Source organism: Dictyostelium purpureum (assembly GCF_000190715.1).
Source record: "Dictyostelium purpureum unplaced genomic scaffold DICPUscaffold_49, whole genome shotgun sequence".
NCBI classification, from domain to species: domain Eukaryota; phylum Evosea; class Eumycetozoa; order Dictyosteliales; family Dictyosteliaceae; genus Dictyostelium; species Dictyostelium purpureum.
In genome coordinates, this window is record NW_003519386.1 from 101881 (window position 1) to 116333 (window position 14453).

General features: G+C 24.5%; 3 protein-coding genes across 3 annotated transcripts; all 3 read right to left on the bottom strand.

The window, feature by feature from the left end:
- Positions 1-1576: 1576 nt before the first annotated feature.
- On the bottom strand, positions 1577-5691 carry DICPUDRAFT_149521 (uncharacterized protein; the record flags this gene model as incomplete). Its single annotated transcript, XM_003285585.1, has 2 exons — positions 1577-5256; positions 5346-5691. The coding sequence occupies 2 exons, from the start codon at positions 5689-5691 to the stop codon at positions 1577-1579; spliced, it is 4026 nt and encodes a 1341-aa protein (XP_003285633.1).
- Positions 5692-6249: 558 nt separating this feature from the next.
- DICPUDRAFT_97107 (serine hydroxymethyltransferase) lies at positions 6250-8490 on the bottom strand (the record flags this gene model as incomplete). The annotated part of the gene is made up of 4 exons (XM_003285586.1): positions 6250-7348; positions 7418-7698; positions 7936-8034; positions 8401-8490. 4 exons carry the CDS (start codon positions 8488-8490, stop codon positions 6358-6360), a joined length of 1461 nt encoding a protein of 486 aa, XP_003285634.1. The 3' UTR covers positions 6250-6357.
- A 631-nt stretch (positions 8491-9121) lies between these two features.
- frmA (uncharacterized protein) lies at positions 9122-12353 on the bottom strand (the record flags this gene model as incomplete). The annotated part of the gene is made up of 2 exons (XM_003285587.1): positions 9122-10485; positions 10568-12353. The coding sequence occupies 2 exons, from the start codon at positions 12351-12353 to the stop codon at positions 9122-9124; spliced, it is 3150 nt and encodes a 1049-aa protein (XP_003285635.1).
- Positions 12354-14453: the final 2100 nt, after the last annotated feature.

Here is a 14453-nt window from a genome sequence, read left to right on the forward strand (position 1 = left end):
ATAAAATGATATTAATACCATTATTTTATTTATTTTATTTATTTTTTATACTATTAGCCACTCTTTGTAAAGAGTGTTTCCAGCTCTACCACGGGGAGGTTAGTATATTAGAGCCAAATGGTTAATTATGTATCCCACCACGTAGAATACATAATTAACCACCATATTGAAAATTAGGTGAATTTCAAAAACATAGATAAAACTCAGTATCTATGTAATCAAAATAAATATTGAGATTTGATTATATGATCCACAGAACTTGAAATTTTGAATGCTACATAATATTTGAAATTTTTAATTCTCAATAATTCTTGATATGTTTAAGTGTTAAATAGTCCTTGATAATTTAAATGCTAAATTATATTTAATGTTTTTGAATGATATAATTCTTGAAATTTTTTAATGATAAATAATACTTTATATGTTTAAATGCTAAATAATCCATAATATATTTAATGATAAATAATCCTTGATATTTAAATGCAAATAATATTTGATGTTTTTGAATGATATAATACTTGATATTTTTAATCCTAAATAATCCTTGATTTTTTTAATAATATATAATACTTGATATTAATGATCCATAATTTTTGATATATTTTGAATGTTGTAACAAAATAAATAAAAAAATTATAGTTGAATTTTAATTATTAAATGCTAAAAAATCCTTCATATTTAATGCCAAATAATCCTTGATATTTTTAAATGCCAAATGATCCTTTATATTTTTAATATTTAATAATCCTTTATATATTTAAATGATACACAATAGTTGATATTTTTATATTCTTAATAATCCTTGATAATTTTTAATAATCAATAATATTTGATATATTTAAATGTTACAAAATACTTGATAATTTTTAATGATCAATAAAATTTGATCTTCTTGAATATTATACAATACTTGATATGTTTTAATTATCCAATAAGATACTTACCTAATAATCACTATACAATAAATCTTAATATTTTTTAATAATCCAATCCACTTGAATTTATTTGAATGTGTATAATAATAATAAAATTTATAAAATTATTTTCTTTATGTAATCATCTTTCAAGACACCCAATAAAAAAAAAATAAAAAATAAAAAATTAAAAAAAATTAATTTTGTATTTTTTTAATTAAATTTATTTTTTTAATTTTAATTATATAAATTTATATTAAAGTGGGGTTTTTTTTTTAAATTTTTTTTTTATAAATTAAACACATCTCCTTTTAAATATATCATTTATTATAATTCATTTTAAATAAAATAAAGTATGAACTTGGAAGTTCATTAAATGATAATGAAATTGTATTCATATATAAAAAAATAAAATAAAATAGTAATATAAAAAAAAATAATAATAGAAAAAAAAAAATAAAAAAATAAATAAATATTTTAATATTAAAAAATTCCTTTATTCATTCATTTATTTTTATTTTGAAGCATAGATAAATAATATTTTTTTTTTTAGTATAAATTAAATTTGATTTTTTTTTTTTTTTGATCAAAATGATAAATTTTTTTATTTTTTAATTATTTAAAAAACTAAAATTTATAATATTTATTTATTATTTTTTATTTTAATTATTGATATTTGAAATTGATTTTTTGAATTTTAGTAATTTCATATTTTTCTTAACTAAAATAACAGAGGCAATAATAATTGCAGCACCAACGACACCACAAATAACAGAGATGGTTATAATTTTAGACTTGGAAAGACCACTACCACCACCACCATTATTTTCGGATTCAACTTCATCATAACAAGATGACCCTTTATTTTTGGATAAATCGTCAACATCGATAAGCACAGAGAAATCTGGATCTAATACTGCATTTTTATAATAATATGGGATTTGAATACCAATAACAGCATGTTGATTTTCTATAGTTGGTTCGACAACTAATTTGTTTTGAATATTAATTGAACGATAATCAACGAGAGCATGTTGGATGAATTTACCAAAGATTGATTGATCATCTGAACGTAATTTAATCCATTCTACACAATTGTCTTCATTTAATTTAATACTATTTAATTTACATTTTGAATCTGCAATATCGATTGAAGCATTGACATTTAATTGAAGGCTGTTTAATATGCTAGCAAATGGGTATGAATCTAAGGTGATGGTATATTTAACAGTATTTTTATCCATTTGAATATTGTAACCAGCAAATGAAATGGTATCTGGGCCATCAAAGAGATCAACAACAACTTTAATATTGGAACCAGTATTACCTAAACTAATGATATATTGATAAGCTTTTTTACCTGATTGGAGTTGTGAATCTACGGTTGTAGCATTCCATAATTTATTTAAAAATGGATAGGTATTTACAGTTTGGCCAAAAACATCAATTTCGATAAGTTCATTAAGAAGAATCATTGAACCAAATGAGCTAAAGGATGGGGTATCTGAATTTGGTTTATTAAGAAGTGAGCTGGTTGATGAGCAATCTGGACCTGAAAAACCTTGATCACAAACACATTTTGAACTAACACATGTACCTTTACCACTGCAGTCACTTAATGATGAACAATTTGATGCTTGTGAAACTGGGTTAACAATTGGAATAACTGAAATAATATTGGATTCTTGTGAACCTGATTTAACCTTGAATTTAACTAAACTAATTCCTTTAACACTTGGTACATTGAGGGTAAGAGCAAGGTTTGATTGGAAGGTTGGGGTTATAACTTCAAATCCACTGCCTTTATCCATGTAAACAACTGGTGAATCAGTAAAAGCTCTACCATAAATAAAGAGTTTACCGCCATCTTCGTTGAGATCGGTGTTTTCTAAAATAACTGGTGGTTTTGATGAGGCTGAGTTAACCATTGATCCACCAAAACCTAAAGCTTTAAGATCTTGTGATGAGTATGAAGCCATATTTAATGAGTTATCTACAATACCATGAATTGATACAATGGCACCATATGCTAAAGCACCATAATCAAAGTTGATTTCTGCACGATAATTATAAATACCGGTATCGTTATCTTGACTTACTTTTACACTTTGAACTCTAACATGGTTTTGATATAAGAATTGAACATAGACGTATGGATTATGTCTAAGAGATATACCTGAACCTAAATCTTCATCTTTAATTGAGAATTCAAAAGTGGCTACTCTATTGATACCAAAACTATCAAATGATTGTGGGTATGAGAAAGATAAAAGTTGTGGAGCAGTAACATCTTTTTGTTGTGATGGTGAGCTAATAGTTACTTGAATATTTCTTTCTGATGTAAATTCACTGTTGTAAAAAGCATCAAAGCCACTATTTAGTTGAGGTGGATATTGTGAGAAATAACCATTTTTATCATAGAATATGCATTTTGAAATAAAGAAAACTTGATCAACATATGGTTCGACATTGAATCTAATTGAATATGTGGAATTGATATCACTTCCAGAGATTGTGGTATTTGGCTTGATGTTGAATACTCTTGGTTCATAATCTAAATTGCTAGATACCTCGATAACACCATAATCTAAACCGACTGGGTAGTCATAAACTTCAATATCCCAACCAAGTTCAACAGAGTTACCTTGTGCAACAGTTAATTGATGGTCGGTGGCTTTAAGATTTGTAATAGTTGGTGGATAATGATCTACATAGTTTGATGTTAATTGGACTACTTGATCTGGGAAATAAATTTCAATATCATATGGATATACTGCAAGTGGGGCAATAAATAAGTAATATTTGAAGGTACCACGGTCTCTTGCTTGGACTTTAAGTTTAACATCAAACATCTGAGTAGTTTTGTTCCATGTACCATAGTAATCGGTGTAACCTTTACGCATATCCAAGTAAACGACAGTAACTCTTGGGATAACAGAGGTTTCGCTAGCACCATCGAAATTGATACTTAATGTGAGATCTAAATCATCAAATGATGTATCGATATGTAAACGATCAAATTTGAAATAGGTAATATTTGATGTTCTGAGATTTTCTAAAACTGTAATGCCACCAAAGTCCATATCTGAGAAAACCAATTGAGAATTGTATAGATTAAAGTTACCCATATAATCGGTATTCATCATAACCAATTCGTTGTCTAAAACATCACTAGTAGTAGCTAAAATTTGATAGATACCGTTATTAATATCACCAGAGACAATAGCCTGTTTAGCAAAAATAGCTACATTTGGAATAAGACCAAAGATATTGAGTAAGCCAGAACCAATATCTGTAATATTAAAGGTTATTAACAATTTGTTGTTTTCTAATTGTTGTACAGAGTAATGACGAAGGAATGGTCCTTCTGGATCTGATTTAATAAGACCTGGGAAGTTTGGAATACTAATAGAATTACCTAAACCAACTCCACCATATGAACCATAGGAATCCATTCCAACAGAGTATTGGCCTCCATAATTTGAATTTACAAATAATGAATTACTATTAAAGCTCCAATATGAGTTTGAATTGCTTTTTGAGATACCATATGGATAAATGGGTGATGTTGAATTTGTAAATGGGCCAATATAATAAAGTGGTGAAGCATAAATGTTGTTGCTAAGATATGGTGTTTGGAACTGAGTTTTAAATACAAGATTTCCTGTTTCTGTACTTTGTTCAATAGTGAATACTGGAGAAATTGGTGATTGTGATGATGGTGGATTTTTAGTGGTAAAGTTTAAAGTAAATGGAACTGTGACTTGTGATGCAATATCAAGATAGCTATAATCTTCTTTTGCTCCATTTCCTATATTAAAGGTAAAAATCATGGTTTGTTCTTCTGGAGTACCTAAAACTAAAGAACCTTCTGTAAATGATTGAGTAGATTCACTTCTAAGTAATTGTACTGTATTTAGCTCGCTATAGATAACTTGAAGAGTTACTTTTAAACTTTGAGATGTTTCACGAAGAATTTCAGAACCATTTGGTGGGTTTACACTGATTGATTTTATGACTGATTGCTTTGATGAGGTATTGAAAAGAGTATTTTTGACTTGGATTGTCTTTGAAACACCATTTAAATCGGTAATAGTAACATCATAGATTTTTTGTGCCATTTTAGTTGGATCTAATGGCATACCTACAATAAAGATATATTCTGGATAAACGCCAAAACTACATTGTTTTGCAAATGGAACAGTACATTTTAAACCATATCCAATATTTGTAATAGATGTATCTGCAAATCTAAAATAAAAACCATAAGACATTGATTGTTCATTTAAATAAAAATCACTTATGTATACAATGTCGAGTGCTGGTGATGAAAGATCAAACTCTATTTATTTATAATAATTAATTTAGTGTTTAAATTTTTTAATAAAATTTTTTAATAATTTATAAAATATAAAATAGAATAATAATTACTTTTACATTCAAATGTTTGATCGAATTGAATTGCAAGATTTGAAGTTTGGCCATTAGAATTGGTTGCTGTAAATGGAATTTGATTGTATGTTCCATAAGGAATTGAAAACATAAGATTAAATTCTTTTTGGGTTCCTTCATAGTATTCTTTTTTAGGGTTATAGTCGATAATATTACTACTGAACGAGGTAATTTCGTATTGATCGTCAATAACTAAACCAATAGTAACTTGACAACCTGTACTATATATACCATATTCGTATGCTTTTTTATAATTGTGTTTTACAAGAGTTGCTCCATTTGAAAAACTAAATAAAAATAATAAAAAAAATAAAACAAATCCCATATTTTTTTTTTTTTTTTTTTTTAATGTATAAAATTAAAAAAATAGAATATATAAAAAAAAATTGGAAAAAGTAATAAAATATAATATATATAAATTATATAATAAAATAATGATACAAAAATAAATGAGAAGATAAATAAAATTTTATTGCGATGGTTTAAAAAAAAAAAAAATTATTATTTTTTTATTCACTAATTATTTTTTTGAGCAGGTTTAAGAAAAAAAATTGAATAATAACGACCACTGGGATATTTTTTTTTTTCTGCACAAAAATATCCATTATTAAAGCTCGTAAAAATGGTATCCACCTGATCCTATTCCTTTTAATTTTTAAAAAATCAACCAACTAATTTATTTTCAATTATTTTTTTTTAATTTTTTTTTTCTTTGGTTCCATGTGCAAAAAAAAAATAAAAAATAATTTTTCAACTTAAGACCTTAACCGAAAAAAAAAAAAAAAAAAAAAAAAAAAGAATACACAAAATAACCGTTTTTGTGATTGGTTAATTTTGGATGGATTAAAAAAAAAAAATTTCTATTTTTTTTTTACTTATTTTTATAAATAGTTTTTGTATTATATATAAAATTAAATATATTAATTTTTTTTTATATTAAATAGTTTTATTTTATATTATTATTGTGTTATTATATTTATTTATAAATTTTTTATAAGCCTTCTGAGGTGTGGCCAGGCATACCAAATTGTTTTGAAAATTCAACAACTTCTTTTCTAATCTCTTTAATTTCATTACTTTCGGCAATGGCCTTTTGGAAATCTGGCATTTTTTTACCAACTTTGGATTGAACATCTAAAGAAACTTTGACAACACGATCTAAGAAATCGACAACTTTAACAAAATCTTCTTCTTTGAGACCTCTTGAGGTGAGAGCTGGTGCACCTAAACGAATACCACCTGGAGCAATAGCATTGGTATCACCATAGACAGCATTTTTATTAACAGTGATGTGAGCTTCATCACAAGCTTTTTCGATTTTACTACCAGTAATACCTTGTGGACGAAGATCCCAGAGTACTAAATGATTATCGGTACCGTTAGTAACTAATGAATAACCACGTTTCTTTAATTCTTCACCCATAATTTGAGAGTTTCTTCTAACTTGTTTGACGTAATCTTGGAAATCGGTTGAGGCAGCTTCTTTAAGAGCTACAGCAATACCAGCAATGGTATTTTCGTGTGGACCACCTTGACATGATGGGAAAACAGCAAAGTTAATTCTATTTTCTAAATCGTCGTCGATAATATTGCCTTTGGCATCTCTTCTTTTGCTCTTTCTATAAAAGATTAAACCTGCACGTGGGCCTCTAAGAGTTTTATGTGTAGTTGTAGTAACAACATCGCAGAATAAAAATGGTGATATGGCTTGTTTACCTGCAACCATACCACTGATGTGAGCCATATCACATAATAAAAATGCGCCATGTTTATCTGCAATCTTTCTCATTCTTTCGTAATCCCATTCACGTGGATATGCTGATGCACCTGCAATTAATAATTTTGGTCTAAATAATGCTGCTGTTGCTTCCATTTTGTTATAATCAACATAACCTGTTTCGTTTACTTGATATGGCATTGATTCAAAGAAAATACTAGTTGCACTAATCTTCTTTTTATCAGTTTGATAACCATGAGTTAAACTAAATTTTAAATTAGAATAAATAGTTCACAAAAATTATTAAAAATTTAATATATTATAAAATACTTACTGACCACCTGATGGTAAATCTAAACCCATAATACGTTCGTGTGGTTTTAATAAACCAGTAAAGGCTGCAAAATTAGCAGTACTACCTGAGTATGGTTGAACATTAACGCCCCATTCTTCTGGATTTAAATTATATGTTTCTAATGCTCTTTTAATACAAAGGTTTTCTAATTTATCGACAACTTCATTACCACCATAATATCTTGCACCTGGTAAACCTTCAGCATATTTATTTGTAAAACATGATCCAACTGCTTCCATAACAGCTCTTGATGTAAAATTCTATATTTTTTATATTTTTTTATTTTTTAAAATAAAATATAAACATTATTAATAAATCGAGCAAAAAAAAAAAAAAAAAGAATATTTTTTATCTATAAAATAAAAAATCTTTTATCTATAATTTAAAATTAATTGAAATTTGAAGAAAAAAAAATTTTAAAAAAAAAGAATCTTTTTTTAATAGTTTTAAATTTCATATGAAAAATTGTATAAATAATATAATTAAGTATACTTTACCTCTGATGCAATTAATTCGAGACCAGTAAATTGTCTTTCTTTTTCTTTTCTAATTAAATCATAAATTTCTGGATCTGATTCTTTAACTGGTTTATTAGTCTATAAATAAATTATATATAATATTTAATGATATAATTTATAAAAAACATGTTAGTTTTTTTTATTTTATAATAATAAACACCACTGCTATTTAACATGAACTTTTTTTTTTTCATTTTTGCTGAAATTATTATTATTATTGTTGTTATTTTATTGCTGTTATTATTATTAAATTGATGTTATTTTATTGTTATTTTATTATTCATATTGCTGTTATTATTACTATTGGTAGTTGGTATATATGTATATATATGAAAAAACGATAAAAATAACACAAATAACTTTTATTTATAATTAGATATATTAAACTATATTATATTATAACAAAGTAGTATTATTAACAAATTTATTAAATGGTGAAATTACAGATAATAATTTAGTTGAAAAACTGGCTTTGCCATTGTTAACTAAACTTCTATTAGTAACTGAGGCTAATTTGGTTAATGATCTAATCATGATTAAATATTTATTTTTGTACTATTAATTGAAACTATTTTAATTGAACTATTATAAAGTATAGAAAAACCTCGTATAACAATTGTTGTTTTAATTTTAAAAAACAAAAATATATATTAATAGCAAAACAAAAAAGAAAAAAATAAAATAAAATAACACAAAATCACAAAAAAAAAAAAATTTAAAAATTTAAAAAAAAAAAATTTAATAAAATTAAAAAAAAAAAAAAAAAAAAAAAATTGAACGTTTGGTATATTTACCAAAGTTATCAAATTTAACAAATAAAAAAATTTAAAGTTGTCAATAAAAAAAGAATATCTACAAATAATTATTAATTATTGGTATAAAGTAAAAATTTTTTTTTTAAATGTAATAGTTTAAAATTTAATATTTTCTTAGTTTTTTTTAACACACTTTTTCAGATTTGTAAAAATTTAAAAAATTATTACAGTCACTATGGCACGGTGTGTTTTAAATATTTATTACTAAACTTAAATTTTGAAATAAAAAATATCCTATAAGATGATAAAGGAACAATTATTTATTGGTTTATAATGTTTAATTTTCTTTTTATAATTTTGGTATATAAAAAAAAAAAAAAATAATAATAGTTTTTATTCTGGTTAATTTATTATTTATTTTCTTTATCGTTGTAGATTGATGATGAAAATGATTGTGAGCCAACTAATTTCGTTTGAATATAATCTATATAGTCACTTAAGTATTGAGAGATTTCTTCGCATTCGTTAGTTTGGAATAATAAACGGCCTTCTTCGTAATCACCAAAATCCAAGGTAAAAGTTTGTAAATCTTTATGATATGCCCACCGCTTAAGATGTGATAGTGGGTATTCGACCAAAAACTTTTTGTTTTTAGCTGTCATAAAGAGGATGCATTTTCTACTGAAGCCCAACAATAAAGGTTGATTGTAGGGTATCATTGTGGGGGAACTGCTACCACTGCTGCCGCTACCGCTGCTACCACTGCTATTATTGCCACCTCCAGTAATGACTGAGCCAGCACCGATTATACTGCTGGTTATTGATAGTGGAGATGAAGAAGAGGATGATAGGGACGAGAGTGACGATGATCTACTTTCGGATTTGGTGATGAGTTGGCGAACAGAAAAGAAAATTGCGCCAAAGGTTTTTAGTGATCTACATAACTGCACATATCTATACTTTGCATATACCTCCTTGATACCACGAAGATTTTGATGCTCTTTATAGATACTCTTTTCGATTTTTTGAAAGCTTAAACCATAGAACTCCAAACTATTGGGTGGTAAGAAGAACTTTAGGTCCTGGCTTTTGAGAAAACCTGGTTTGTGAATATTTGGATTATGATCACCAAAATTAATTTGAAACAGTGTTGCTGCCAATTGAATTGCCTCATCTTTTGAACAAGTATAGGTATTGGAAATGATTGCATCTTTTGATTGAAAAAACAACAGATTAAAATAAACTGGGTCACTATTGCAATCATCGGCTGCTCCAATATCACTAGAATAAAATTTCTTTTTAAACATTAATTTGGCATCTGGCAAAATTGATTGCTCTGATAATGGCTGGTATGGTTTTAACCAAATACCCCCATTTGATAAGATTGAATCATCATTTGAACTATTAAGATGATGATGATTATTACTATTACTAAAACTACTATTATTACTATTATTTACATTTGTATTTAAACTATTTAAATTTAAATTTGAACTATTTACAATATAACTATTATATAATACACTATTATTTACACTACTATTAATATCATTACTATTGATATTATTCATACTATTACCACTACTAAAACTACTATTACTATTATTACAATTCCCAATTACTTGAAGTGAAAATTCTTCGGTATTCTTAATACCTAATTTTAATCCAATCTCTTGAGTAATCTCTGCCACAGTCTTTTGTTCGTCTACAATAAAACTTTTTACTTTTTTATCTGAAAACCTTACGACTATTTCTCTTTCTTTGGCAGGTGATGCTAAGAAGAATAAAAAAAAAAAAAATTAATATTTACAAAAAAAATAATTTTAATTATAATAATTATTAATTCTAAAACTTACTTTTTGAAAATGATAAAATCATTTTTGATGATAAATCTGTCAAAACCTTTAAAACTTTGGTAACTTTGTTATCTTTGTTTAATTCTTTTGAAACCATTGATCCATTAATTTGAGTTGATAAAGGATTGATATATAATTTTTTAGGCTCTATGTATAAATGGCATTTTTTAAGTATGAGATTATCTTGATATTTCCAACGATTATCCTTTTTTGAGGTGGGTTGATCGTAATCTACTGAATCATTGGAACAATTTGAACAAGTTGATAAACGTTTTCTTGAAGTTAATGAATTACGTCCAACTGATATATAGTTTTGATCCCATTGTTTTTGAATCGATGGTGTATTTCTTAGACTATAATGAATATAAGATGAAAGGACATGTGAAATAGCCTCAGCTTCGTTAGAGATGAAACTTTCTTTTTTATCATTAAATTCGATGGAGAAGACGTTGTTTAAAATTTGCCATTTCTTTATATTACTAAGAGAATACAGGTTTATGGTCTTACTTGACTCTGGATCCAAAATTAGAATGGCTTCGGGTGAAATGCCAAAAAGTTGTGATTGTGGTTGTGATGATTGTATTGATCTAGAAATAACCCTAAAGAATGTATAACCATATGTTTTAAGTGATTTGGCCAATTGAATGTAATTGAGCTTTGCTTTTTGTTCAGACATACCCGCTAAACGTTGGTATTGAATTAAAATTTCTTTTAAAATTCCTTTTTGGTATGTATATTCTAGTGGTAGGAAATCTTTAAGACGAATTTGGTCCATCTCTTTAGAATTTGCTACATAGTCACCAAATGAAATTTGACATTGTAAAGCAGCAAACAATATACTCTCTGTTTGGGTGCAAGGATGAGATGAATCGATGATGGCATCTAAACATTGGCAAAATACAAAGTGTGACATTTCTGGATCCATACTAAAATCGATAATAATATCTTTACAAAAGAAAAACTGACGCTTTAAAAGGAATATAGTATATAGTGGATCGATGTTTTGCTCTGGTAGCGCTAAATCGGATGATAGCCATACACCTCTTGTATCATCTTCTTCACACTGACGCTTTAATGAAAGCTCCTCTGGATATTTTAGTTGTAGTTTCTTTGCTAAATCGGCTGATATTTCTGATACTGTTTTACTTTCATCAATTACAAATGTTTTAATAGTTTCATCTAATAGCATTGTTGATTGATGTAATGGATGAACAACTCTTTCCCATGGACCAAAAAACCTAATCTTTAGTACATTTTTTGTTGTCTTAAACTCTAATGTCTCATTTGAATCAATTTCATAAAAAGCTAAAGTTTTATCCAGTTGTAACCATCTTGCATTTCTAAAAGATCCTGACTGTTGAAATAACCCATAATTTTCAATTGTACCCCATGTTGAAGAAGTTAACTTATTTGCTGTTGTTGTTGCTGTTGTAGTTGTTGTGGTGGTGGTGGTGGTAGTAGTCGTAATATTGTTATTATTATTAAGATTATTATTTACTAATGATAATAAATTATTGGATGATAAATTCTTTTGTTTTTCAATAATTTCCATTCTTTCTTCATTTAACACTCTTTCGTAGATTTGATTTATTATTTTATCTATTGTGCTATAAATTGAAAATCTCATTGTAATAACACGGTTCTGTCTTACTAACTTGATCTTTATAGGCTTGGAGATGGTTTGCAATGATAAATGATTTGGGTGTAACCTATATACCATAAAATTTATTAATTTTTCGATTAATGGTAATGGAATTTTCTGTAAATCTTGATTATTATATTCCATTTTTTCCATAATGGATATAAAACATAGCTCTACCAATGATAACACCATTTTTTTTTTTTTATTTTATTAATTTTATTAAAACTATTAATATTTTATTATTTTAAAACTTTAAATATCTTTATTTATGTTGATGTTATTATAATTATTATTATTATTTTTATTTTTATTTTTAAATGGGCAATTAAAAATATTTATATTTAAAAAAAAAATAAAAAAATTGATAAATTTTAAAAAAAAAAATGAAAAAAGAGATGTAGTATTAAAACTATTAATAACTATTAAATTGTTTTAATAATAATAATAATACTATTATTATTATTATTAATTGTTGTTATTGTCTTATTTAATAAATATAAATAAATATTAAAAAATGAAAAAAAAAAAAAAATTTAATTTAAATTTAATTTAAAAAAAATAAAAATAAAAAAAAAAATAAAAAAAGTTATATAGGTGTGTTATGTACTAATTTTATTTATTTTATTTTATTTTATTTTGTTTTGTTTTGTGTGTTTTATATTTATATATATTATTGTGAGTTTGTATATGTAAACAATTGTACTAAAATCGAGAGTAAAAAAATTTTTAATGTAAAAAATAATTTTTTTTTTGACACAATTTTATTTTATTTTTTTTAAAAAAAATTTTTTAAAAATATCTAAGTGTTTGTTTTTTTTATAATTTTTTATCAACAAAAAAATTATTAGAACCAATATGCTTTTTTTGTAAGTGGTTTGATTTTTGAAGATTCTATTTACTGTTTTATGTTGTGTGATACACAACAAACCAATAGTCAAAGAAAAGTGATACTACAATTATAATACACAGAAAAAGTTGATTTCTTTTTTTTTTCACCTTTTTTTTTTTTTTTTTTTTTTTTTTCTATTTACTAGTTTTTATTATTGTAATTCTAAAAATAATTTTTTTTTTTTATATTGCGTTCCAATTTATTAGGATAAAAATAACATAAACTAAACTTAATTAATATAATCACACACACAAACTATCACACGATATTGTGTGTGATATTATTTTGGGGTTGAATGTGAGTTTGAAAATAATTTATTTTTTTCTTTTATTTTAAAATTTTTATTATAATTTTATTTTATTTTTATTTACATACAAAAATATTCAAACGGTTTTAATATAATAAAATCAAAATATTAAAATTTAAAATAAACTATTTTTTTTATTTTTTTTTTATTATTTATTTTATTATTCTTATGTAAATTATTTTCATTATATAAATAATTTTTTTTTTTTTCCTTATAATAATATTTACTTTTTATTGTAATATATTTTGTACATTACCATTATTTTTTTATTCATAATTTATTTATTATAATTCTTAAAGAGACTAAAAAGAGTAATAAGAATAATAATTAATTTAAAAAGGTAAATATAATATTAACTATTTAAATATTTTTTTTTTTCCATTTTAAAATTATTTTTTTTTATTTCAATTATCAAATATATAAATTGCATCAATCAAAATATAAATCATTTTAATATATTTAATTATAATTAATAGTAAAACAAAATGTGAGTTTTTTTTTTATTTTTTTTTTATCAAAAAGTAACTTTATATCCAAAGAACAATAATATAACGGATAAAAATTTATATTTTTTGTTTTGTTATAATAATTCAATAAATTTAAATAAATTTTAGTTTTTTCTAAAAACCAAAATCATAAAAAATAAAAAAAAAATAATTTTTTTTTTTTTTTTTTTTTTTGCAAAAATTTGGCTCAAAAAAAAAAAAAAAATAATATATTTATAACTAATTTATTAATAATCAACAACAATTTTATTTTTGTTCTTTTTTTTAAAAAATTTATTTATCTTTATACTTTTATAGTATGTAATTATTACTTTTCTTTTTTGTTTATCTCTATTCATTAGGTTTTCATCCCAAACTAAAGTTTATATTTGTTATTTTTTTATTTTATTTTATATAATTTAAATAATTTAAATTTATACACTCACACACAACACACGCAATACATCAACAATTTAAATTTTTAAACACTTACTCTAAACACTCTTTCTCTTTTTTTTACACACCCTTATCATCACCATCATTATAATCAAAATATAATCACC